This window comes from Hippoglossus hippoglossus, chromosome 16 (assembly GCF_009819705.1).
Source record: "Hippoglossus hippoglossus isolate fHipHip1 chromosome 16, fHipHip1.pri, whole genome shotgun sequence".
NCBI classification, from domain to species: Eukaryota; Metazoa; Chordata; class Actinopteri; order Pleuronectiformes; family Pleuronectidae; genus Hippoglossus; species Hippoglossus hippoglossus.
Window position 1 is genome coordinate 200,663 of NC_047166.1, and position 27,500 is coordinate 228,162.

General features: G+C 44.0%; 3 protein-coding genes across 8 annotated transcripts in view; 2 read left to right on the top strand and 1 right to left on the bottom strand.

The window, feature by feature from the left end:
- Positions 1–2,976, top strand: part of hjv (hemojuvelin BMP co-receptor) — an 11,293-nt gene extending 8,317 nt beyond the window's left edge. Inside the window, exons 3-4 of the mRNA XM_034610448.1 lie at positions 1,449–2,008; positions 2,271–2,976. Of these exons, the coding sequence (XP_034466339.1) occupies positions 1,449–2,008; positions 2,271–2,903 (1,193 nt within the window). The 3' untranslated portion in view covers positions 2,904–2,976. The remainder of the gene's footprint in view (positions 1–1,448; positions 2,009–2,270) is intronic.
- A 1,232-nt stretch (positions 2,977–4,208) lies between these two features.
- The window catches only part of LOC117776483 (immunoglobulin superfamily DCC subclass member 3-like), a 38,730-nt gene continuing 15,438 nt past the window's right edge, over positions 4,209–27,500 (bottom strand). For 4 of the 5 annotated variants that reach the window (XM_034610440.1, XM_034610438.1, XM_034610439.1 and 1 more), the window contains 5 exons: positions 26,517–26,702; positions 25,456–25,563; positions 25,204–25,327; positions 25,032–25,122; positions 22,045–23,387 (listed from right to left, as the gene is read on the bottom strand). In XM_034610440.1, the coding sequence (XP_034466331.1) occupies positions 23,307–23,387; positions 25,032–25,122; positions 25,204–25,327; positions 25,456–25,563; positions 26,517–26,702 (590 nt within the window). In that variant the 3' untranslated portion in view covers positions 22,045–23,306. Of the gene's footprint in view, positions 4,223–22,044; positions 23,388–25,031; positions 25,123–25,203; positions 25,328–25,455; positions 25,564–26,516; positions 26,703–27,500 lie in introns of those variants that run through there. The other variant, XR_004616436.1, reaches the window with a different exon arrangement.
- Positions 18,154–20,893, top strand: LOC117776485 (gonadotropin-releasing hormone II receptor-like). Of its 2 annotated transcripts, none has more exons than XM_034610443.1 (4): positions 18,154–18,272; positions 19,215–19,752; positions 20,148–20,349; positions 20,420–20,893. In XM_034610443.1, exons 2-4 carry the CDS (start codon positions 19,216–19,218, stop codon positions 20,833–20,835), a joined length of 1,155 nt encoding a protein of 384 aa, XP_034466334.1. In that variant the 5' UTR covers positions 18,154–18,272; position 19,215; the 3' UTR covers positions 20,836–20,893. The 2 variants fall into 2 exon arrangements, with proteins under 2 accessions (XP_034466334.1, XP_034466335.1); XM_034610444.1 differs by having other exon boundaries at positions 20,423–20,893.

Consider the following 27,500-nt stretch of genomic DNA (forward strand, 5'->3'; position numbering starts at 1 on the left):
TTCAGCAGCTGGAACTGTGTCTTTTATTCTGGATGGTTGTTCTCCTCTGATTTTTATTATTCAACAGTTTGATCCTCAGCTCTGCTGTCAGTCAAACTGTCCATGTCTGTGATTGGTCATATGTAGTAAACTCCGCCCCTTTCTTGTCTCAGATCTTGATGAAGAAACCTGAGATAACTTAACGAGTGGATACCCAGCGTCATGTGACCACTTGGCCTGACTGTGATTGTTAGGATAAGTTCAGCTGGATAAACAGATCCTGGATATGTTGAACTCTCTTTCCCTCAATCTGAAACACAGGCAGCAGCACGAATCTCTGTCTGACTGACGTCTCTCAGTGGATGTCTGCACCACCTGAAAATTAACCTTGACAAGACTGAACTACTTCCTTCCTTCCAGGGAAAGACTCTCCCACCCACGACCTGACTATTACCTTTGACAACTCCGTGTTAGCCCCCCCCCCCAGACTGCTAGGAACCTGGGTGTGACACTCGACAGTCATCTCTCCCTCACTGCCAACATTACTGTAACAACATGTTCCTGTAGATTCATGTTGCACAACATCAGGAGAATACGCCCCCTTCTCACTCAGAGGGCGGCGCAGGTTCTGATCATATCACACCAAGACTACTGCCCCCCCCCCTCCTGGCAGGTCTGCCTGCTGCTGCCATCCGACCTCTGCAGCTCATCCAGAAAGCAGCAGCTCGACTGGTCTTTACTCCGCTCCCTTCACTGGTTACCAGTTGCTGCCCACATCCGTTTCAAAACTCTAGTACTTGGTACCGTGCTGTGAACGTATCAGGTCCAGTCTACATCCAGGACATGGTCAAACATTACACCCCCGCCCGTTCACTCCGCTCTGCATCAGCCAATCGGCTTGTTGCTCCCTCACTGCGAGCTAAACACTCAACAACATCACGACTGTTTCCTGTCCTGGCTCCTAAACGGTGGAACGAGCTCCACATGGACATCAGGACAGAAAGTCTACACATCGTCCTCCAAACTAAAAACACACCTCTTCAGACTACACCTTGAATAAAAGTTTAAACTAACAATTTAGTAGCACTTACATGTCACTTACTTATACAACTTTGTAGTTTGGCTTTCTTGAAGAAATTGTACTTTCTTGATTCTTGTTGTTCTGGTTTGTTCCTCATGGTTGATGCACTGATTGTGAGTCGCTTTGGATAAAAGCGTCAGCTCAATGAAAATGTAATGTGATGTAACTCACCTCGTAGAACAGGTGCTTGTTATTCATCAGCTCACATTTATAAACAAAGAGAAAATGTATTGTTCTTTAAAATACTTGAAGACTTGTATCCATGGCAACAATTGATGATATATATCTGTGTTGCGAGCTGGTGATGTCTCAAAGGGGAAGTTTAACGACTCTTCACAATAAAAGACGTCTTCAGAAACGTTTTCTGATGTTCTTCCTGTCTCTGCAGTTGCAGCTTCCTGTCGCATCCTGAGATGTAATTCTGACTTTGTGGCTGCGACATTGGACCTGGGCGGCGGCGGCGGCAGCGTTGGCGGGATTGATGGCGTTGGAAGAGGTGGTGGACCAGATGGAGCAGCTCTGAGCAGGGAGGCGGTGAACACCGGTTACTGCAGCGCCCTGCGCTCCTACGGCATGTGCACAAAACGGATGGCACGGGCGTGTCGCGGTGACCTGGCGTACCACTCTGCGGTTCAGGGCATCGAGGACCTCCTGATCCAGCACCGCTGCACCCGAGTTGGGCCCACAGCCCAGCCCCGCCCCCTCCCTCAGGGCACGCTGTCGGGAGATGCCTGCTTTTACGAGAGGAGCTTCTTGAGCAGAGAAGGTCGGACACCAGAGTACCTGCACTGTGGCGTGTTCGGAGACCCACACATCAGAACCTTCCACGATGACTTCCAGACGTGTTCCATGCAGGGGGCGTGGCCTCTCATGGATAACGAATACCTGTACATACAGGCCACCAGCTCGCCAAAGAGGGCGAGCTCACATGGCACGGTGCTCACAAAGGTGAGTCACAGAGTTCACAGGTCGAACAGGTTACCTCTTTCTCATGTGCTGCAGTATTTCCTGTTCTGGTTTTAATCCTGCAATGCAACGCAGCCGTGGACGTGGTCATCTTGTTTAAGGAAACTTTATTAACAAATGTTTTCAGTGTTTGATTTTGTGGGCTACAGTGACCTTGCACGCTGTGACATCACTGCTGGGCATGGTCACTCTGACGATGGTTGACAGGAAGTGTCTCTGACTATTGCGTCTTGTCTCTTCACAGATAACCATCATCTTTAAAAATGTGCGTCAGTGTGTTGGTCAGCAGCTCTACCAGGCCGAGCTGGACAACGTCCCTGCGGCGTTCGCTGACGGCTCGGTGTCGAGTGGCGAGTTGCAAGGTCACCACATCCTGACTGTCTGGACTCGCATTGCTGGCCGACACGTCGAGATCCGAGCGGCTCACATTGGCACGCTGCTGGTGGTGCGTCAGAGCGGCCGGTCGCTCGGCTTATCGATCCGGTCGCCGCGTGACGTCATGGAGGCCTTTGGCCCCGACCAGGACCTGCAGCTGTGTGTGTGGGGCTGCCCCCCCTCCCAAAGATTCAACACGCTGCGCCCGCTGCCGCCGCTGGACTCCTCGCAGCCTGACGATGTCAGCGCCCATGACCACTGTGCTACGCTGCTTCCTGCCCAAGATGTTTACTACCAGGCCTGTGTGTTTGACCTGATCACCAGCGGAGACCTGAACTCCAGCACAGCCGCCGTCAGTGCGCTGCAGGATGCCAGAAACATGATCTCAGAGCAGGAGAGAGTTCACCTGCTGCTGGTCACCTCCGCCGAGCAACGAGCACAACCACACCTGACACTGCTGCTGCTGCCGCTCGGCATGCTGGGACCTCTGAGCAGAGCCTGAAGCAGCAGGAAGTCATCGGAAGGAAGTCACTCCGCTTAGACTGAAACTAACAGCAGGACAACACGCCCGAGGTTACGTGTTCATAATCTGTCGCAGATGAAGTGAGGTTCTAATCAGAACACATGATCATGTTTTAATCTGCCGCCATGTTTCCTCATTTGTGGAGCGTAAACTTGATTCTGTAAAATATTAACTATCAACGTTTACATCTCGAACAAGAAAAAAAAATGTAGTTGATTTTTATTGAAAAACTGCATAAAACACTTGTGTGTGATGAGGATGTGACATCATCAGGTGGGTGGAGCAATGATCACACATCGTCATGCTGACATCGTCACGTTCGCTTGGATCTTTTCTGGCGTCAGAACTTTCTTACAGCAGTGCATTCTGGGTCTGGTAGTCGACTTGAAAATAATTATAATAATTAAAGCTACAAGTAGCAATGATTAAATCATGTCATCTCCTGTGTCCAATAGGTGGTGCTATGACTGACTGAATATTGTCATGTAGACGTCTTCAGGCTGAGACAAAATAAAATAACTTCCTGTTTCATGGTGAAACCTGATTTACCTGATTCAACTCAACACAAACTGTTCAGAACTTTTCTGCTCCTGAAGGCTGGAGATCTCCTCCTGCTCCATCTTCCCATCCCCCGAGGTTTGCAGCCTGGGTGTCATTCTTGACTCCACCCTCTTCTTCCAATTCCACATCAAATCCGTCACCAAATCCGCCTTCTTTCACCTCAAAATCATCTCGGGACTCCTTCCTTCACTCCCCAACTCCGTTGCAGAAACCCTCACTCATGCCTTCATCACCTCCCGCCTGGAATGTAATGGAGTCCTGTCCGGTGCACCTGACAACATCCTGAAGCGGCTCCAATATGTACAGAACTCTGCTGCCAGGGTTCTCACCCGCACTAAGCCGCCCATCACCCCGACCCTCATTCACCTCCACTGGCTCCAGATCAAGGCCCACATCAAGTACAAACTCCTCCTACTCACCTATAAATCCCTCCACGCCCGAGCCCCACCTTATCTAACTGACCTCCTCCAACCCTAAACTCCGCTCAGAAGGCTGCTGTCCTCGAACTCAGGTTTTCTCTCCAATAGTGGTCTGACACCAAACTGCGAACTTTTGGAGACAGAACCTTCTGTGTCGCAGCCCCCCCCCTCTGGGACTCTCTCCCTGCCGAATTTCGCAGCGCTGCATCTGTCGACAACTTCTAAAAACCCTCAAGCACCACCCGACCACTAAGGCCTCAGTTAATGCTCCACCCTGCTGTTTATGTCTATCCTGTTTTGTACTAATTACTTTCTTTTCTCTTCTGTTCTGTCCTCACAGACATATGTAAAGCGTCCTTGGGTCTCTTTAAAGGCGCTATATAAATTCAAGCTATTATTAATATTATTATTGCAGACATCCAGTTAAAACAAAACTGATTATCAGCAGCAGGAAACTGAATGTTAATGTTAAAATAAGTGATGAAGAGTTTTCAGGTTGTTTCTTTAGTTTCTAATGTTTTTATAAAAGGTCAGTATTTTTTTTAATGTTTATAAAAACTGACTCCTGAGCCTGAAACCTGTGTTCTCCCTCTGACCAGCAGGGGGCGACTCCACTGGTAGTTTCTATAGAAAATGACTCTACTTCTCACTTTATGTCTCAGTCTCTAGTTTCAAGTCTTCTTCAAACAGCTGATGTTCATTTAGTAAATTATGATCATTTAGAGTCAAATAGACCATAAACATATATGTCAGCTAACATGAAGCTAATGGTAGCTATGTTTCATGCCAGTTATGTTAAGGCACCAGCAGCAACCTCAGCAGAATTCACTCCGTTTACACTAATGCTAACGCGAACGCTTTTAGTGATTTCAGTGATTGTTCCAGCTGACCTGTGTAAAACGTACATCACATTAACTTTGACTCAGTGTGTCCCCAACATTCTAGACCTGTAGCAGCAGAACTAAGACCAGGTCCAAGACAAACCTGAATCAGTTCTAACTTCAACCTAAAGGAAGGTTTGAATCTTCAACGTACAGAGGGAGTCTGCCTCCACAACTGAAGCTGAGATGATTCCACAGGAGAGGAGCTTGATGCTGAAGCTCTGGCTCCTCCTCTGCTTTAGAGACTTTAGGGACAACAGCCTGAATTCTGGGAGCTCAGGGCTCTAGTGGTGATAAGGTACTATCAGCTCTTTAAGGTTTGATGCTGCCATATTATTAATGTAGGTGAGGAGGAGGGTTTTAAATTCTAAATGTAACAGGAAGCCAGTGTAGTGAAGCTAACACAGGAGACATGTGGTCTCTGGTCCTGGTTCTTGTCAGGACACGTGCTGCAGCATTTAGGACAAGCTGCAGAGTCTTTAAACGGATAGTTCACCTAAAAATGAAAATTCCATCATCATCTACTTACCGCTATGATGGAGGGGGGGTGAAGTGTTTGAGTCCACAAAACACTTTCGGAGTTTCAGGGGTAAATAATGTTGCAGCCAAATCAAATACAATTGAAGTAACTAGTGACAGAGACTTCATCCAAGTGTCCGTAAGCCCTGACATTCATATTCAACTGGTTTTGAACCTGAATATCGTCTGTGATCCACGTGCGAACGCAGCTCCAGAGGATATCAGATGACACTTCACCCTCCTGGAGCCTGTTAATATGAAATGACACAACTTCTGTTGTATTTGAGAATGTTATCATCAAATCAGGTTGTTACTGGCTCCAGCACACGCCCATCTGTGTGTGTGTGTGTGTGTGTGTGTGTGTGTGTGTGTGTGTGTGTGTGTGTGTGTGTGTGTGTGTGTGTGTGTGTGTGTGTGTGTGTGTCACTGAAGCTTCCAGTAAGTTTGACTTTATCAAAGAAAACAATGACACAGAAAAGTTTCCTTCCTGGAGCAACAGGAAATGACAACACATTAATGCATCAATAATTTATTGCCTCAATAAATTAATTGTAATTAATAAAAGTAATTGTTTCCAGATCAGTATTGCAGCTTTAAATCTTCGGTTGTTAAACAAAGGTTTTTTAAACAAAGATTGTTATTAATGTGATTATTAGCATTATTACTATCATTATTAGCATGATCATTTTCTTGAAGGAGTCTGAACGTTAAAGTGAAGAGTGAGGCTATGTGTCAGCAGCTGGGATTTGTCAACTATTCATCGTCATGAAGCGTGAAGTTCAACAAAAGACGTGAAAAATCAGTGATGATGTGATGTAGAGTGACGTAGCACAACAACACACCTTCACTGAAACCAGGATAAATATCAGCATCTGCAACACGAAGCCAACAGACCAGGACCAACAGACCAGGACCATCAGACCAGGACCAACAGACCAGGACCATCAGACCAGGACCATCAGACCAGGACCATCAGACCAGGACCATCAGATCTGCAGAGAAGTGAGTTTTAACCTCCTACCTTAGCGGCAGCATCTTTACTTTATTTGTTTATTTATTCATTTGGATTGTCATGATGCAACTCGTCTTCAAGTTAAAACCAGAAATTAACAATTAAGCAAATTTGATACTCGACAAAAGGACGCACCAAAAAGACAAATAAAGAAAAAAATCATATTTGACACAACAATAATAAACCACAAAAGTTACGAAAACGAACAAAAACACAAACCAACATCAAGTCAGTCCCATCAGAATAAGTTTTTTTCTAAACCACAACAATATCTTTTAGTTTTTTGTCAGGATCCCGTTCAGGAATCTCACACTTGAACTAATCTGCTCGAAGCATCTTTTCCATCTCAGAGACGATGAACTCAAACTGGTCCGACTGTAATTTATCTGATTTACTGGAAACCTTCAGCTGATTTCCCATCTGAACACTTTAATATTATACAGAATATAACTACATTAGCATGTTTGAGACAGATGGTGAATCATTTATAGAAATTGATATTAAATGTGGCTCCAACCAGCTTCCTTGTGGATATTTTATACTTCCTGAGTTTTTCTCCTGTGTTTATGAGTCTTATCTGATTCCATGAGGTTGAATCTGATGAAGAGAGAAACTTCATCAAATCAAAGATTTCAGATGATTGACTTTGTTGATGAAAAAGTTGAAATATTTCTTAACATCATATTTAATTCAATGTCAGTGTTTCCACAGTTTACACGTGAATGTAAAACCCCTCCTTTTCTTGTTGCAGTGCATTGTGGGTACCTGATCCTCCTCTTCCTGGGGTTGTGGGCGGAGCTTGTTGCAGGTAGAGCGTTACTGAATGACCCTGAAATGCGAAGTATTGCTGACGACCTGCAGGTGGCGCTGATGGACTTCAGCAGCATCCTCAAGGAGACGGTGAGACAGAAAACTTTTTCACCAGACTCTGTTCAAAAATACACAAGTTTTAAAAACATTGTTGGACTGACGTCATCTTCTGCGGCTGCAGGGGTGGAGTTAAAAACTCAGAAGTCAAATCAGACACTTTTTACTTCTCGTAGCATCAGAGACGAGAACAACGACCGAATTCACAGCGTCTATGAAACAGAAGTTTTTAAAAACCTCCTTTGAACCAAGAACAATAAACAATGAAGTTGACTGAGAACTTTGTTTCAGCAGAAATTTTAAACTATAGTAACGAACTGTCAGGAGATGAAATTCATCACATCGTCTTTTTCTTCTTTATTTATCACCACATTAGAAACATTAAATAATACACACATGAAATAACAGAACAGAAACAAAGAGACAAACAAATACACTTCCAGTGGTTATATAGCTTCACACACACACACACACACACACACACACACACATATATATATGCATATATAGTATGCATTGTGTTAGGACCAGCATGCATTGTGTTCTGCAGGTCACATGGTTTTTTTTGTGGCAGAGTTTCCCCAGAGATCTTCTGGCTCCGCCCTGTCACCAACGTGTGATGGATCTGAACCAGGTGAACTTCACATCTACACACTGACGCCTTTAACTACACACTTTTAACACTTTTAACTAAACACTACCATTTAAGCTGTTTTTGCCCCAATTTCTGAGTCGATTCTCAGCTTTGTCGTCCAGAGGGAGCTCTCAGCGAATAACTGCTCCGACATGAGTGAGTTAGCGGCTGAGATTAACTTAACCAACCAGACGTCGATTTAAACTTCCAAACACCAAATGCTCTCAGTCAGGTGTCAGTGTGTTCCTCCTCAGAGTCAGTGTGTGTCCTCAGAGTCAGTGTCTGTCCTCACAGTCAGTGTGTTCGTCCTCAGAGTCAGTGTGTATCCTCAGAGAATGTGTGTGTCCTCAGAGTCAGTGTGTGTCCTCACAGTCAGTGTGTTCCTCCTCAGAGTCAGTGTGTATCCTCAGAGTCAGTGTCTGTCCTCACAGTCAGTGTGTTCGTCCTCAGAGTCAGTGTGTATCCTCAGAGACAGGTTGTCCTCACAGTCAGTGTGTATCCTCAGAGACAGTGTGTGTCCTCACAGTCAGTGTGTTCGTCCTCAGAGTCAGTGTGTATCCTCAGAGACAGGTTGTCCTCAGAGTCAGTGTGTTTGTCCTCAGAGTCAGTGTGTATCCTCAGAGACAGTGTGTGTCCTCAGAGTCAGTGTGTATCCTCAGAGACAGTGTGTGTCCTCAGAGACAGTGTGTGTCCTCAGAGTCAGTGTGTTCGTCCTCAGAGTCAGCTTGTGTGTCCTCAGAGACAGTGTGTCCTCAGAGTCAGTGTATGTGTCCTCAGAGTCAGTGTGTGTCCTCAAAGTCAGTGTGTTCGTCCTCAGAGTCAGTTTGTGTGTCCTCAGAGACAGTGTGTGTCCTCAGAGTCAGTGTGTGTGTCCTCAGATTCAGTGTGTGTCCTCAGAGTCAGTGTGTGTCCTCACAGTCAGAGTGTGTCCTCAGAGAATGTGTCCTCAGAGTCAGTGTGTGTCCTCAGAGTCAGTGTATGTCTTCAGAGACAGTGTGTCCTCAGAGTCAGTGTATGTCCTCAGAGTCAGTGTGTGTCCTCAGAGTCAGTGTGTGTCCTCAGAGTCAGTGTGTGTCCTCAGAGACATCTTGTCCCTTGAAACGAAGCTGCTAGGGGTAGTGGTGGAAATGTCCCCCTACGAATTGGCACAGCCCTTCAAGAAGCCGTTACATCATCAGTAGTCGTCGATGTAAACAGACAAGACAAAAAGTTTTGCCGGGGACGTCATTGTAATAATATTGTTGAGATCTTAAATAAACCAACGCTATTGTTTGCAGTTACTAAAGTGACAAACCTATAATATCCTAATAACATCTGTGCTAATGCAGGTGAATCAATGGCATTTGAAACTGAAAAGCTTGATGCTCAGCTGCAACATGACACTTCACCACTAGATGTCACTAAATTCTACACACTGAACCTTTAAAAAGACATGTAGCCACGTGATTGATGAATGTGATTGATGATTGATGAATGTGATTGGTGATTGATGAATGTGATTGATGAATGTGATTGATGATTGATGATTGATGATTGATGAATGTGATTGATGAATGTGATTGGTGATTGGTGATTGGTGAAAGTGATTGATGAATGTGATTGATGATTGATGAATGTGATTGATGATTGATGAATGTGATTGATGATTGATAAATGTGATTGATGATTGATGAATGTGATTGGTGATTGATGAATGTGATTGGTGATTGATGAATGTGATTGGTGATTGATGAATGTGATTGATGAATGTGATTGGTGATTGATGAATGTGATTGATGATTGATGAATGTGATTGGTGATTGATGAATGTGATTGGTGATTGATGAATGTGATTGATGAATGTGATTGATGATTGATGAATGTGATTGATGATTGTGATTGGTGATTGATGAATGTGATTGATGATTGATGAATGTGATTGGTGATTGGTGATTGATGAATGTGATTGGTGATTGATGAATGTGATTGGTGATTGATGAATGTGATTGATGAATGTGATTGATGATTGATGAATGTGATTGATGAATGTGATTGGTGATTGATGAATGTGATTGATGATTGATGAATGTGATTGGTGATTGATGAATGTGATTGATGATTGATGAATGTGATTGGTGATTGATGAATGTGATTGGTGATTGATGAATGTGATTGGTGATTGATGAATGTGATTGATGATTGATGAATGTGATTGATGAATGTGATTGGTGATTGATGAATGTGATTGATGATTGATGAATGTGATTGATGATTGATGAATGTGATTGGTGATTGATGAATGTGATTGATGATTGATGAATGTGATTGGTGATTGATGAATGTGATTGGTGATTGATGAATGTGATTGATGATTGATGAATGTGATTGATGAATGTGATTGGTGATTGATGAATGTGATTGATGATTGATGAATGTGATTGGTGATTGGTGATTGATGAATGTGATTGGTGATTGATGAATGTGATTGGTGATTGATGAATGTGATTGATGATTGATGAATGTGATTGATGAATGTGATTGGTGATTGATGAATGTGATTGATGATTGATGAATGTGATTGGTGATTGATGAATGTGATTGATGATTGATGAATGTGATTGGTGATTGATGAATGTGATTGGTGATTGATGAATGTGATTGATGATTGATGAATGTGATTGATGAATGTGATTGGTGATTGATGAATGTGATTGATGATTGATGAATGTGATTGGTGATTGATGAATGTGATTGATGATTGATGAATGTGATTGGTGATTGATGAATGTGATTGGTGATTGATGAATGCGATTGGTGATTGATGAATGTGATTGATGATTGATGAATGTGATTGATGAATGTGATTGGTGATTGATGAATGTGATTGATGATTGATGAATGTGATTGGTGATTGGTGATTGATGAATGTGATTGGTGATTGATGAATGTGATTGATGATTGATGAATGTGATTGGTGATTGGTGATTGATGAATGTGATTGGTGATTGATGAATGTGATTGGTGATTGATGAATGTGATTGATGAATGTGATTGATGAATGTGATTGATGATTGATGAATGTGATTGATGAATGTGATTGGTGATTGATGAATGTGATTGATGATTGATGAATGTGATTGGTGATTGATGAATGTGATTGGTGATTGATGAATGTGATTGGTGATTGATGAATGTGATTGATGATTGATGAATGTTATTGATGAATGTGATTGGTGATTGATGAATGTGATTGATGAATGTGATTGATGATTGATGAATGTGATTGGTGATTGATGAATGTGATTGATGATTGATGATTGATGATTGATGAATGTGATTGGTGATTGGTGATTGATGATTGATGATTGATGATTGATGATTGATGAATGTGATTGGTGATTGATGAATGTGATTGATGATTGATGAATGTGATTGGTGATTGATGAATGTGATTGATGAATGTGATTGATGAATGTGATTGATGATTGATGAATGTGATTGGTGATTGATGAATGTGATTGATGAATGTGATTGATGATTGATGAATGTGATTGGTGATTGGTGATTGATGATTGATGATTGATGAATGTGATTGGTGATTGATGAATGTGATTGGGGATTGATGAATGTGATTGATGATTGATGAATGTGATTGTTGATTGATGAATGTGATTGGTGATTGGTGATTGGTGATTGATGAATGTGATTGGGGATTGATGAATGTGATTGTTGATTGATGAATGTGATTGATGATTGATGATTGATGAATGTGATTGGTGATTGGTGATTGATGAATGTGATTGGTGATTGGTGATTGATGAATGTGATTGATGATTGATGAATGTGATTGATGATTGATGAATGTGATTGGTGATTGGTGATTGATGAATGTGATTGGGGATTGATGAATGTGATTGTTGATTGATGAATGTGATTGATGATTGATGAATGTGATTGATGATTGATGATTGATGAATGTGATTGGTGATTGGTGATTGATGAATGTGATTGGGGATTGATGAATGTGATTGATGATTGATGAATGTGATTGTTGATTGGTGATTGGTGATTGATGAATGTGATTGGGGATTGATGAATGTGATTGTTGATTGATGAATGTGATTGATGATTGATGATTGATGAATGTGATTGGTGATTGGTGATTGATGAATGTGATTGGTGATTGATGAATGTGATTGATAATTGATGAATGTGATTGATAATTGATGAATGTGATTGGTTCTCAGGGCTCCCAGCTGCTCGACAGACTCTCTCAGTATCAGACATGTGCGGAGCAGCTCGTCTCTCTCTCTCCCGATGTCGACGCTCTGTGTCGAGTCGTCACGCTGAACCACGACCTGCTGCAACACCTGGTCAGTATCTGAGCCCTGATTGGCTGATTCATACAGCATCAGTCTCACCTGATGACAGAAGAGAGGGGAAGAAAAACAGAGAGGGCAGAAAAAAGAAAAAAAAAGAGAATAGAGAATCAGGAAGATGACTGATGAACAAAAGAAAAGTAGGTGGAAGAAATAAAAAGAAAAATGAGGAAAGAGATTAATTGATTGATTGATTATTTGATTGATTGATCGATTGATTGATTGATTGATAACACATAGGAGATCTGTGTGAGGTCGCTGTCAGTTTTGTATCTTTGTGTGGACGTGTTCAGTGTTAAGATCTGTTCACATACAACACTAACTGAATGTGTGTGTGTGTGTGTGTGTGTGTGTGTGTGTGTGTGTGTGTGTGTGTGTGTGTGTGCGTGTGTGTTTTAAGGGCGGATCACACCAGGACTCTGCAGTGTGTCCTTCCTCCTCCTCCTCTTCTCCATCAGACTTTGACTCTGTGCGTAAATCCCTGCAGTGTGTTCAGTGTTGGAGCCAGCAGGTGGCAGCACTCTGCAGATAACACACCTTCTGTTAACAGCTGATTGATTGTTGTCTTTTCAGTCGACTGACGCTTCAGACAGAATTCTTTACATTATTTATGATTTCTTTATCATGTCATCGTCATATGAGATTTAATCTGCTGCAGTTTCATAAAACATCCGATCACGATAAAAGAAACTGATTCTGACAAAACATATAAGCTGTTATATATTAATATATTTATCATATTTAACATTTAAACGTTAAATTGAACAGATTTTTCTATTTATATATTTATGTTTTTACATTATTTTTGTTCTAATGACTTGTTTTCTTTAATTCTTGGATTGAACAGCAGAAGGCACTGCTGCTACTTTTATACTTTTGTATAACACTGTGGTTTGAATTTATTTAAAAAGTACTTGAATCATTTGTATTGTTTTTACTGAGATCTTTTTAAATAAAGCTTTTAATAAAATAAGAAGAAATCAATCTCTTCACTGTGGACGTTATTTCCCCTGAGCTTCATCAGTTTATTACAAACATTTGCATTCTCATCATCAATACATCAAACTAGAGCCCCCTGGTGGCAGTTTGACTAAACTACAGAATAAAGACATATTCAAAGAAATGTCAAAACAAACTTTACATTTTGTTATTATTTCAATTATTTATTCAATTATTGTTTAGAATAAGAAAAACTGCGACATTGCAAACTTGGTTAGTTTGATTGGTGTAAAAAGCCCTAAAGCTACGTCTGTTTTAAGGCCTTTGCAGCTGGTGAGCTAGCAGCTAAAATGCTAACACTGGCCAATCACCTTGCTAAATTTCCTCAACTTCCTCACTTCGTCAGGGGACGAACCCGGACTCACCCAGGGCCTGTACCATGAAGCCAGTTCAACATCTCCAGGATATGTTTCCGATATCCGGGTGAAATTAACCTAACAATCGCATCGATCGACTTAATTCTCCCAGCGTCATTGAATGGCCAGTGCCATGGCTCATGGAAGCTTTGTTTAAGAATAATATCACGGCTCCAAATGGAGCTTCGCATCAGGAACCTTTGCATTGTTAATGTAAAACATTCGCATTAAGCCCAACCAGCAGATATTTGGTTGTAATGACTATGCACACCTAGCGGACAACCCTTCCAGTCAGCCTTATCCAGCATGAATTCCAGAATCCAAGCCCTGGAGTCCAGTTCAGTACCCTCAACAAGTTTATTCTTTCCAAGTTTATTCTTTCCAAGCTAAGGCGTCTCCTCTTCCTCCTCAGCCCATGCCGCAGCCACGCCGCAGATCGATGACGTCACTCCAGCGACCATCGTGGGCATCACATTCCTGCTGGGAAATGCAGTCCCAGTTTCCACCGGAGTTCCATTCTCTCCTCCTGCTGCTGCTGCTATCTGCTAATCTAAGGAGTCAAATCCTCGCAGAAAGTTCTGCCAACTGTGCACAGAGGCATCACCATCCAGCCTGACCCCCATTCATTCAAACCGTGCTAGACTGAAACCTCTGCTAAATAGACAACGATGGCTAATGCCTGAACAGTACATCCCTCAGTCATGTTTTTAAAAAACTATTGATCTGCTTAGTTGATTATTTTAGAGACATGCCTGCTGCTATATATAGATATTTCACAACACTGCAAACATATATGCTCTCTGCCGCAATAAAGTCATACATATTCCCATCATATGTGCCTTTATATATAGTCCACTGTTTCGAGTACCGCAAATGCAGCCATCTTCCATTAAAGGACTTATTGTTGGCATACAATTACATCTGCGCTGTTTGAATCCATCTGCCAACAGCCGCTGGAAAACCCATCTGTTCATCTAATGTTAAATGGCCTCAAGAGAGAGAGAGAGAATCGTCAAGGCAATGACTTTCATCTCCCTTTCAATCTCCCACTCCCACATTACTCGCACATTCAAGGGTCAGGCAAAACCTGCGCCCGAGCCTGGTTTGCCCTTCACCTCCTTTGCTAATCCTGTGGGCCTAAGCCAGAGCACTACTCAACTCATTCCTTCTGCTAGGAGCAGCGACAATGGCAGCATCCAAAGCTCCCGTCTCAATGCTCGAGGCTATGGGCCGATGGTCATCATCTGCCTATGAACATTACCTGTGGACTGAGGCTCAAGCCATCCTCACACTCAGGTGCCCTGTGATCAGCTGGCTTATTGGGGCCCAGGCAGCAACCACTGCAAGGACCCATATTCCGGGTCTAGCCATTTTTGGATTAAGAGGTCATTTTTGGTGATTCACATGAATCGTGTCTTGGCCAGCTCCTCCTGGAGGATTGGTCGGATCCACTTCTGATTTGGTTATTGCAATCTAGTCTCCTTGGTGATGAAAAGCTGTGCTCTCAGAGGGCGTGTCTGTGGTGTGGCGTCGAATACGGTTGTGGCAAAATGGCTCAATAGCTCCCCCTTAACAATTTCAACGAAGCAGCTCTAGCAAAACCTAAAGAATGAATCACATCAACAGTGTAAACAAACAACCTCGACATGAAAGGTTGTGCTAATCGTACGTTTTCCTTCGTCAGCCCGGGGCCATATAACAGTGAAACAGGAAGTTCCAGTAATTTAACTATACATTGTCCAATTTGCACAAGATGAAACATGTTTGATGACCTGGAGTGACCACATAACAACTTCAGCATAATCAAAGCACCACACAAGCAACAGGATGCGACATTTAACTCCTTCATTCTCTGTGCAAATGCATAATGCACAACCACCAATGTCTATTTAGTATAACTAGACTAAAGTTTTATTGTTGAAACTAAATCTCCTGAAGTGACAGAGAAAAAAATACTGAACTCAAAATATGATTATTAGCATCAAAATATGAATTTAATTAAATATATAGATATCAAAAGTTGTTTCCGTATATAATTTGATTTTGATTCATTGTTTGTCGTAACTTAAAATTCATTATTTTTAGATGATGAAATATTCAAACCTTTATTGTAAAAAATATTCACGTGCTCAGAATCTAGAATTTAAAGTTTTGTGAGTTTGATCAGTGTCATGTTGATTAACTTTATGCAGAAATTAAAATAAAAACAATTTTTATTTTCTATTATTTATTGATCTGAACGTGTAAATTAAAGGTGGAGCAGGCAAAGTAAATAATTCATCATGATACATATTTTTTTTAATATTTAAGAAACATTTTCTAACAAACTAAGGATTTAATGAAGTTATTGGTTTTTTTAGATCATCAACAGTCACATCTGTTCCATTCCCTGGTTGTCATGGTGATGTTGGTGGGGGTCTCTGTGGTCCAGACCGTCGGTAGGATCAGGAAGCTGATTGGATCCTTTCGAAGGGACCTTCCAAACTCTCGACACAGGTCGACCACGACCACGCACTGAAGCACCTGGAGAGAGACGCACTTAAGTCCCGTTAGCGCCCCCTAGACACAGCTGCTCTCACTACGAACCTAAAATTTCTGTTGGCAAGGAGAAAAAAACATTAACATACAAATCTTTTCACTTGGATCAACATGAGGCCGACAGTCGTCAGAGCGTTCTCCTGCAGCCAATCACTGAGCGTCGCTTCATAGCCCATAACACCAGTTTAACAACCACACATAATACACAACATAACGTAAAACAGGACGTAACAACAGACAACACAATGACATAGAGAAACATACATCAAGTAACATTACAAACATAAAACAATAACAAATATGACATAATATAGAATATTCTCAAAAACAGAACCAAATTTTATCATCAGTATTTGAGATAATGTAACACATAAAATTACATCAGTACCTGAGCGTACGAACGGTTTCCTCGTCCGAACAGCGGCCAGCACCAGGACGAGTCGACACTGCGATGATACGATGTGAAACAGGAACAAGGAAGAAGGTGTGGAACGCTCAGGTTCAGACTGTGGATGTAAGAGATCTTCAGCCAATCAGAAGGCCCCGTCCTGCCACAGCACCTCCCCTGTCATCAGTCAATCACTCAATCACTCAATCAGATTTATTAATGTTGTTTAATTCAATTGTGCCACGAATCAGAGCAGACGATAGGGAATCGAACCATTAAACAGACTCACATGGTGCAACACAACACAACATGTCACAACACAACACAACACAATGCAACACAACATGTCATAACACAACACAATTAACTCTGTTTATAAAGATTTCCTTATCCTTGTCTTATCTAAACAGCAACTAATGTTTTTACATAAAGAATCACACTTTGTAAAGAACACTTAACAATGGTAGTGTTTGGGGGAAAGTTAGATTTCCCTTTATTTTCACTTTGTAAAAATAATTAATCCTGGCTGCAATAACGGAGGCACTGAACGCTGTGTCCTGCACAGAGCTGAGCTCTAGAGCTGTGGACATGTCTCTTAGATGCATGGCGACGTGGACGTGGACTCCGCTGAATGATTATAACACCGCTGCTCCAGGATCAGGACAGACGCACATTAAAGGACCGGTCGTCCTGTGTCTCTGTCGGAGTGTGACTCCTCCTCCTCACCCCCCCCTCTGACCTGCGCTCAGTTTACATTTTAACAATAAACACTGATAACAAGTTATCAGGACACGTACAGGACTGATGTTCACTTTGTGTTTGTTTGATTCTCTAGAGTTTATGAGACACGTGTTTAAACCTGCTACACAACATAAGACGTAATGTGACGCGCACAAGAGGGAAAGAGACGAGCAGACACACACACTCACACACACCCACACACACACTCTCCTGCAGACAGAAGAGTTCCTCCTGCAGATTACAACTTAACGCAGTGTTTTAACTTCATTGTTGCAGAAGAAGCGCCGCCCCGTTCATCCAGGAACATTAATAGGAATTCAGCAGGTTTTTATAGAGATGATGAGGATGAAAAGGCGTAAATTTCATAGTTATTTAATACATTTGGTCAATACATTAGTAAATTCAATTATTGCTGTCTATCTACTATTTTTATTTAAATTCATTTTTCAGGACAGTCTGTCCTTCATCATTTGTGCGTCCGCATGGTCTGAGGAAGTACAACGTTAGGTACGAACATATTGATGAATCCCTGATTCGTGCGTCAAACGTTCGTATGCACGGTTTAAGCACAGATTTGAGCGTATGCACTGTTAGTAAATGAGGCCCATTGTCTGTTGTGTGCTGTACAGCTACATGTAGTGCTTCAAGAAGGAATATGCCTGGTCAATAAAATGTCCTGTCACAGTCAGAGAAGCTTGAGTTGTCCTCGCTGTCCACATATCACTTACAAACCACACATGCTGATATGATGGAGTCTTTCAGAGTTGTTTTACCTCATAGCTTTGGAATTTCACTTGACATCAAGGATTTCCTCATTCTAAACTGACAGAAACCTGATCCACATCAGAGTCTGATCCACATCACTGTAACCCCTCCCCGTCGTATCTCCGCCTCCCCCAGTCCCCACCCCCTGCAGCACCTCCTCAGTGTCAGTGTTTGGCTGCTGTGAACAGGATCGTGAACCGATCTGGATCAGACGGTAGTTCTGTTCTTTGCTGCTGTTGTGTTGGAGTGAAGAGAGAACATGAGACGAGCAGGAGAACATGAGACTGTGACCTGAGGTGAACACGTTCAGGTAAGAACACTTGTCTGACAGAGACCAGGTCTGAGATTCAAGACTGAGGTTAAGGAGGTGAGGTCAGATCTGTAGGAGGGGTGGAAGGTCACATCATGAAAACACACACACACACACACACACACACACACACACACACACACACACACACACACACACACACACACACTGATCCTACACACACAGTATGACAGCAGCTGTGTGGATCAGTTGCCATGGGAACACCTCATTATTTCCACAGTCTTATCTCTGATCTTTAATCAGCACAATAACAACTGACGTTGACAGACGTCCAATTAGAGCACAGCATATAAACTGGCATGGTTCTCAACCTGCGGGTCAGGACCCCCTGGGGGTCACAGGGCAGTGTGTAGGGGGCGATTATTTCAGTGTTTCATTTATTCTGCCTTGACATATGAAAACATTCTGTGTCAAACGACGTGACCGTCACTGTCCACATACTTCCGTCCTTTACAGGGTCTTGGCTGTTAATAATACATCCTCTAGAGGGCAGCACAGAGTTGTGATAAAGTTCCCCTTGTCTAAGCTCAAGTTTCTTCGTATTAATCCTGTAGTTTCCGATCAACTCATAAAGTTTATCTTCTAAAGGTTGCACCAAGTGTCTCCCTTGTGTCCTGTGGTCATCGCACTTAAACTGTTGGCTACACAGCCCCCCCCATGGTTTCCAGTGGTACTGCTCAGTTTCTCTGTTTTGTCCGTATCTGTAAACTTTAGAAGACGTAAACAAATACAGGAAATCTTAACGCAGAGACAGTTCCGTCTGTTTGTAAAATCGAATGTTGAAAATAAATGATTTAATCAACGTGTTCACAACACAAACAACAACACAAAGTTCAGTACATTTCGAATGAAAAACACGTTTTCTGTTCATCAGAACCGTCCCATCATCAAACCTCAGTCTAAACTCCTCCTTTTCTGCAGGATGTCAGGTGACTGGTCCATTCTGGGGTCGTCCCTGTCTCCACCCAGCAGCTATGTAGCCCCACCCCCTACCAACATCTCTCAGCCCCGCCCCCTCTCAGACTGGGACGCTCCCAGTTTCACTCGGGCTGCTCAGTTCCGTGTCGGCGCCACCTTGGTCCTCTTCCTGTTTGCGGCCTGCAGTAACCTGGCCCTATTGGCCAGCGTGTGGTGTGGCCGTGGCCGGCGGCTGGCATCTCACTTGCGGCCGCTGATGCTGAGCCTAGCATCGGCTGACCTGATGATGACGTTCGTGGTGATGCCTCTGGACGCAGTGTGGAACAGGACGGTGCAGTGGTATGGAGGAGACGTGCTCTGTAAACTCCTTTGCTTCCTGAAGCTGTTTGCCATGCACGCCTCTGCCTTCATCCTCGTTGTCATCAGCCTCGACCGCCAGCACGCTATCCTGCACCCGCTGGATGCTCTGAGCGCTCACCGTAGGAATCGGCGAATGGTTCTGATGGCCTGGAGCCTCAGCCTGCTGCTCGCATCACCACAGGTAGATATCTTGATGTGTTTCTTGCGTTTGACGGGTTTTTTGTGATTGGTGTGTTTGGCGTGTTTGCCGTGTTCCATACAGGTAACGAGTCACAGCAGCAGCTCCGGCTTTAAACCCTGAACATGAAATCTCTTCAGGAATGTTCTGATTAAAAGTGAAGCACCCCCTGCTGTTAGCTCTGCTAACTGTGCCACTTGGTTTCTATAAGGAATGCTAACAATGCTAACCCCCTTGTGGACAAACGGGTGACCTCCAGTGGAGGATTGTACATGGGGCCAATAAAAAAACAGTTCACACTCTGATGAGCTTCATCTCAGAACCGTCGAAATGATCCATCTGGAAAAACAGAGTGAGGGGTCTCTCTCTCTCTAACCTGTCTTTGACCCTGTCTCCAGCTCTTTATCTTCAGGACCATCATGGTAGACGGTGTAGACTTCACTCAGTGTGCGTCTCACGGCAGCTTCAGTCGCCGTTGGCAGGAGACACTTTACAACATGTTTCACTTCACCACGCTATACGTTGTTCCCCTGCTGGTCATGAGCTGCTGTTACAGCCGGATACTGCTGCACATTCACCAGCAGCACATGAGGGACAAAGGTAACGCACCTGAAACACACTATAACGGTACGACATCCCTGATGACATCACTGATGGATTCCCTTCTCAGCAGGTGAATCGTACCTGCGTCGCAGCGGCACTGACATCATCCCGAAAGCTCGGATGAAGACTCTGAAGATGACGGTGGTCATAGTTCTGTCCTTCGTCGTGTGCTGGACGCCGTACTACCTGCTGGGGATCTGGTATTGGTTCCAGCCTGAAATGCTGCGTGTCACTCCTGAGTATGTCCACCACGCCCTCTTTGTATTTGGGAACTTGAACACCTGCTGTGACCCCGTCATCTACGGCTTCTACACACCGTCCTTCAGGGCCGACCTCGCCGTCTGCTTCCGCCGGACAACGAGCGCTGCCGGTGCCTTGCCACGATCTCCAGACCGACTGTCTGCCAGACAGCGTCCTCACAGCAAGGAGCACGACACGCCAGTGAACAACCACGCAGCCGACTGCCGACCAATCAGAGGATAGGCCTCCACCAACATGAACCAATCGGAGGAGAGATAGATGACGCAGAAATTTATAAGTCCGATTTTAGTTGTAATTGTTTTGGTCAGATTACTTTTTTTTATTTTTTGTGACAAGTGATCAATCAATCACTGATTCTTACTCCATTAATCAATAATATTTATTGAAAATATAAACCTTTTTACACAACAGCCATTTACTTTGCTCTGATTGGCTGCAGCTTCCAGACCGACTGAGTCATGTGACCGTCATCAACTGTCACATATCAATAATTCTGTGACAGATCAACAGAAGAAATAAAGAACAAAGTTTCTGTTTCTACATCAGTTTTATTTGGTTTCATGTGTCGACAAATATTCACAAATAATCTTCATCATCTTCATCATCAGAAAATAATGTGAATCAGTGACAATAAAAAAAACAAATTATTTCATCAGAATTTTATGTAATTTAACATTTGTAAATGTTTGTAAATCTATTTGGTGTAAATCTGTTTAAAATCACATTAAAGCTTTGGGATGTTTTAGTTTTTTTTGACACATTAAAAATAAAATGTTTTCGAGAAAAGAAATCAGTAAATTAAAGCATCACTTTTCTCATTGGTTCTAGCTTCATTCACTAAGCAGCCTCGGTTTTTCTAACGCTAACCTTTGTAAAATAACGTGATGATGACGTCATTGTGATAATTACTAAATTTAACGTCATTATCACGTCATAACATCATGATAACAAACGTGTGGTTGATCAGTTGCTCGACCTTCAGCTGAAAACAACTTTTATCAAATTCTAGAAACATTTTCACACTTTCATTCAACTACAAGAAAAAGTTCATATTGAAAACAGGAAAAACATGTAATAATTAGAATATTTTCAGTAATTATCATCCAAAATTCTTGTTTTCATTTTGGCAGAATTTCCTCTTCACAGAAAAATCTGAACTGAAAGAATAAAGTTCTGGAAAAATAAACATTTTTATAAAACATTTTCTGTTGTTGGACTCTGAGCTGACAGTGACCCTCGACCTTTGACCCTGAGGACAGAGGACACGACTGTGAGACAACATTGGACTCGACGACAAGAATTTGACTTAATGAGACTTGATGCAACTGTGGTTTGATGGCAACCATGGCAACTGAATGACATTTCAACAAAGTGTCTGAGACGTCAACATGTTTCTACAGATCTGAAAGTCTCCGCGTCGTGAGTTCACAGCCTCATTGGGTCACTGGGTCCCAGGGGCAAGACGTCGTGGGGTCACTGTCAGCAACAGAGACAGAAGCTGTAAAGACATTCGACCATAACCAGAACTCACAGACTCTGGTTCTAATAATCAATAATTATAGATCGTTTGGTCGAGGCGTTTCTTTCACTCTTTTGGTTTTGACCGTTTGTAAACGGATCCTGACACACGAAGCACAATATAAAAAATACTGAAAATTCACAGAAATATATAAAATGTGTTTTGGTTCAGTTTGTTTTTCGACTCTGAAACAACAGTTTGAACAGTAAAATTTTTTTATCTTTGGGCATCAATCAGCTCGCCTTTAAATTTCCAAGTTAAAATTTTACATTTTGGCTGAAACTTAAGAAGCTGCGACGTGTTCGTCGAGAGAAAAGTTATAAAGAAGTCAGAGGTCAGGTTTAACACGGCTGACGAGGCTGCACACACCTGCAGGCAGGTGACAGGAAGTGGTAAATAAAACATCAAAGGAAGTAGCTTTAGTCCAACAGGAAGTGTCAAAACAAAGTCATAGGGCTGAGGAGCGAGGGGCGGGGTCAGACAAGCAACATTCAGAGTCTAAGGGAGTCGGGGTCACGTCGGGGTAACGTCAGGTTCAATGACAAAGTGGCATTTTGGTTTCAGGGAGGTGACCAGCAGCAGGAGACTCGGGGCGTTTCCAGTCTGAGGTCGCTCTCTTTGGAGGTAGTTTGGTGGAGAAGCGGGGGGGGCAGCAGACCGACGGCTTCCTCTGCGTTCTGACCTGAGGTGAGAAACACTAACAAGCTAAAGCGGAGGACAGTTGACGTCCTCCTCAGACGCCTGCTGACCAGAGTCATAATAAATCCCTTTGGCTATGGGCCTCAGAAGGACGCACCGCGGCGACGCCCTCGGCTGACGACCCGGCTCTGGTCAGACCGGCTGAAGGCCTCATTGTCTCAGGACACTCGGCACTGACGGTGACTAAAATGAACCTAAGAAAAAAGGTTTTGGTTTCAGCAACAGCAAACATCAGCAAGTGATGTCACACGGGAATCATTCACATGAGCTATGTAAAAAAAGCTTTGGTTTCAGTGTGAAGAATAAATTCTTCATCTGAACATCTGCGTTTTCATCCCTGTGACATCATCATCATCTTCATCATAATCTTCATCTTCATCAATCTCAGTGTGTCATTATAATGGGTCGGGGGTTGTAAGGCTGTCAGAAGCAGAGGAGCCGACCCCAGGCTGGGGTGGGGGAGGTGGGGGGGAGGTTATCTAGTGCCTGGGATTGGCTGAAAGGGGGATGTTGGTTCAACCATGACCATCACTGGAGGAGGGGCGGAGTCACATCTCTGTGGGAAGAGTAGACGGGTCAAAATTAACAGGATAAAAGCCGTGACCATGACGACCGTGATGACAAACAAATGAAAACACATGAATAGATCAAAGTGATTATCTGATTGGAGGAAATGTGAATGATGTCATTCATGAGGTCAGAGGGGGTGAACCATCAAAGTAGCTTAACTCATCCTGGCTTAAAGGAAAAGGTTCAGCTTGAATTAGCTTCAACTTGCACTTGATGCTTAAGCGTTCCACCAACACACATTCAGGTCTAATCAAGGCTGGTTCTATCCAGGCTTTAATAAACCAGGCTTTAATAAACCAGGCTTCAATAAACCAGGCTTTAATAAACCAGGCTTTAATAAACCAGGCTTCAATAAACCAGCGTTAATAAGCCAGGCTTCAATAAGCCAGGCTTTAATAAACCAGGCTTTAATAAACCAGGCTTCAATAAACCAGCGTTAATAAGCCAGGCTTCAATAAGCCAGGCTTTAATAAACCAGGCTTTGATAAACCAGGCTTTGATAAACCAGGCTTTAATAAACCAGGCTTTAATAAACCAGGCTTTAATAAACCAGGCTTTAATAAACCAGGCTTTGATAAACCAGGCTTTAATAAACCAGGCTTTAATAAACCAGGCTTTAATAAACCAGGCTTTAATAAACCAGGCTTTGATAAACCAGGCTTTAATAAACCAGGCTTCAATAAACCAGGCTTTAATAAACCAGGCTTTGATAAGCCAGGCTTTAATAAACCAGGCTTTAATAAACCAGGCTTTAATAAACCAGCGTTAATAAGCCAGGCTTCAATAAGCCAGGCTTTAATAAACCAGGCTTTAATAAACCAGGCTTCAATAAACCAGCGTTAATAAACCAGGCTTTAATAAACCAGGCTTTAATAAACCAGGCTTTGATAAACCAGCGTTAATAAGCCAGGCTTCAATAAACCAGGCTTTAATAAACCAGGCTTTAATAAACCAGGCTTTGATAAACCAGGCTTTAATAAACCAGGCTTCAATAAACCAGGCTTTAATAAACCAGGCTTTGATAAACCAGGCTTTAATAAACCAGGCTTTAATAAACCAGGCTTTAATAAACCAGCGTTAATAAGCCAGGCTTCAATAAGCCAGGCTTTAATAAACCAGGCTTTAATAAACCAGGCTTCAATAAACCAGGCTTTAATAAACCAGGCTTCAATAAACCAGCGTTAATAAGCCAGGCTTCAATAAGCCAGGCTTTAATAAACCAGGCTTTAATAAACCAGGCTTCAATAAACCAGGCTTTAATAAACCAGGCTTCAATAAACCAGGCTTTAATAAACCAGGCTTTAATAAACCAGGCTTCAATAAACCAGGCTTTAATAAACCAGGCTTCAATAAACCAGGCTTTAATAAACCAGGCTTCAATAAACCAGCATTAATAAGCCCAGAATAATTGACTGTACACAATGTCCCTGAAAGACAAAAACCTGTGTGATGTGTTTTTCTGCAGCAGATCAACAGACGCTCATGGAGCTCGATGAAGAATTCAAACTCATATTTACCAAGATATGAAACATGTGGTGATCAATGAGGCAAAGGAGACGTCAGGACAGAACCCCCCCCCCGATCTGTGTGTGTGTGTGTGTGTGTGTGTGTGTGTGTGTGTGTGTGTTACCTGGCTGAGCTCAATGTTTTCAGGTATGTGACCTTTAGGATCATTCAGGGTGGGCGGAGCATCCCAGCTCGCTGCCTTCCTACAGAACAAACTGAAAATAGAAAAATTATGAAGATGATGAAGATGACGAAGATGACGAAGATAAAGGTGATGAAGAGGATGAAGGTGTTACCTGCGTCTGTATCCCAGCAGGATGAAGATGATGCAGCAGAGGATGCAGGCGAGGCCACTGTGGACCCCGACCAGCAGAGTGGAGACAGATCCATCGGACTGATCACAGTTACAGGTCGGACCAGCTGAGACACACACACACAAATCACACTAGTTCAATAGAGGTCAGGGGTCAGGGGTCAGAGGTCCGGGGTCAGAGGTCAGGGGGCAGAGGTCAGGGGGCAGGGGGCAGAGTTCCCGGGTCAGGGCCTACCTGCTGCTGTGTTTCCTCCCTCGTCCAGAGACACGAGGCGCCGGTTGGCTGGACTGTCGCCGTTGCCATTAAACGCCACCAGCTGGATATCATACACGGCTGCAGGTTCTACAGGAAGTAAAGAAAAACCAACAATTAGAGAGGGTTAGGGGTTAGCTAGCTAACGGCTAGCTAACGGCTAACTAACGGCTAACATCCGTGGTCCTTGTGCTGCAGATGAACCAGAATCCACTAGATCTGCAGATTCATGGCCCTGCTCTGACCAGCAGCCTCAGCAGAGCCTCCACATTCTGCTTCCATTTCCCCCTTCGCACCACGCTGACCTCAGGGGCCACGCTGACCTCAGGGGCCACACTGACCTCAGGGGCCTCACACTGACCTCAGGGGCCACACTGACCTCAGGGGCCTCACACTGACCTCAGGGGCCTCACACTGACCTCAGGGGCCTCACACTGACCTCAGGGGCCACGCTGACCTCAGGGGCCACACTGACCTCAGGGGCCTCACACTGACCTCAGGGGCCTCACACTGACCTCAGGGGCCACGCTGACCTCAGGGGCCTCACACTGACCTCAGGGGCCACGCTGACCTCAGGGGCCACACTGACCTCAGGGGCCTCACACTGACCTCAGGGGCCACACTGACCTCAGGGGCCACGCTGACCTCAGGGGCCTCACACTGACCTCAGGGGCCTCACACTGACCTCAGGGGCCTCACACTGACCTCAGGGGCCACGCTGACCTCAGGGGCCTCACACTGACCTCAGGGGCCTCACACTGACCTCAGGGGCCACGCTGACCTCAGGGGCCACACTGACCTCAGGGGCCACGCTGACCTCAGGGGCCACACTGACCTCAGGGGCCACGCTGACCTCAGGGGCCACGCTGACCTCAGGGGCCACGCTGACCTCAGGGGCCACGCTGACCTCAGGGGCCACACACTTCTCCTGGATTTATACAGGAGGTCAGCAGGAGAAACATTTGAGTTCACACATGATCCTCTAGAGAAGATCCGGAGAACGGAGGAGTTCAGGTCTGCAGCAGCTTCAGAGAGACACTGACCCAGGTGGGACACCGTGTGTGTGTTGACGTGGGCGGGGAAGGTTTCCTGTCCCTGGACGTTGGGGTTAGAAACCCTGCGGTACTCCAGTCTGAAGCCCTCCAGCTTCCCAGGCACCGGCAGGTCCCAGTACACCTGCATCGCTGTCTGGTTCAGAACCTTCGTGAAGAAACTGGGAGAAGTGGGAACTGTGGGACGAAAGAGACACAGAGATACAGAGATAAAGAGACACAGAGAAAAAAAGACAGAGATAAAGAAACAGAGGGACTCAGAGACAGAGAGAGACAGAGTCAGGACAGGAAGACAGTGTTAGGACATGCAGACAGAGTTAGGACATCAGGACATGAGGACAGTGTCAGGACATGAGGACAGAGTTAGGACATCAGGACATGAGGAGAGTGACAGGACAGAAGGACAGAGTCAGGACATGAGGACAGAGTCAGGACATGAGGACAGTGTTAGGACATGAGGACAGAGTTGGCACATCAGGATATGAGGACAGTGACAGGACAGAAGGACAGTGTCAGGACATGAGGACAGTGTCAGGACATGAGGACAGTGTTAGGACATGAGGACAGAGTCAGGACATGAGGACAGAGTTAGGACATCAGGACAGTGTCAGGACAGAAGGACAGAGTCAGGACATGAGGACGGAGTCAAGACATTAGGACAGTGTTAGGACATGAGGACAGAGTTGGGACAGGAGGACAGAGTCAGGACAGTGTCAGGACATGAGGACAGTGTTAGGACAGGAAGATGGAGTCAGGACATGAGGACAGGGTTAGGACATGAGGTCAGAGTTAGGACATCAGGACAGAGTCAGGACAGGAGGACGGAGTCAGGACAGGAGGACGGAGTCAGGACATGAGGACAGAGTCAGGACATGGGGACAGAGTTAGGACATCAGGACAGTGTCAGGACAGGAGGACGGAGTCAGGACATGGGGACAGAGTCAGGACAGGAGGACAGTGTCAGGACATGGGGAC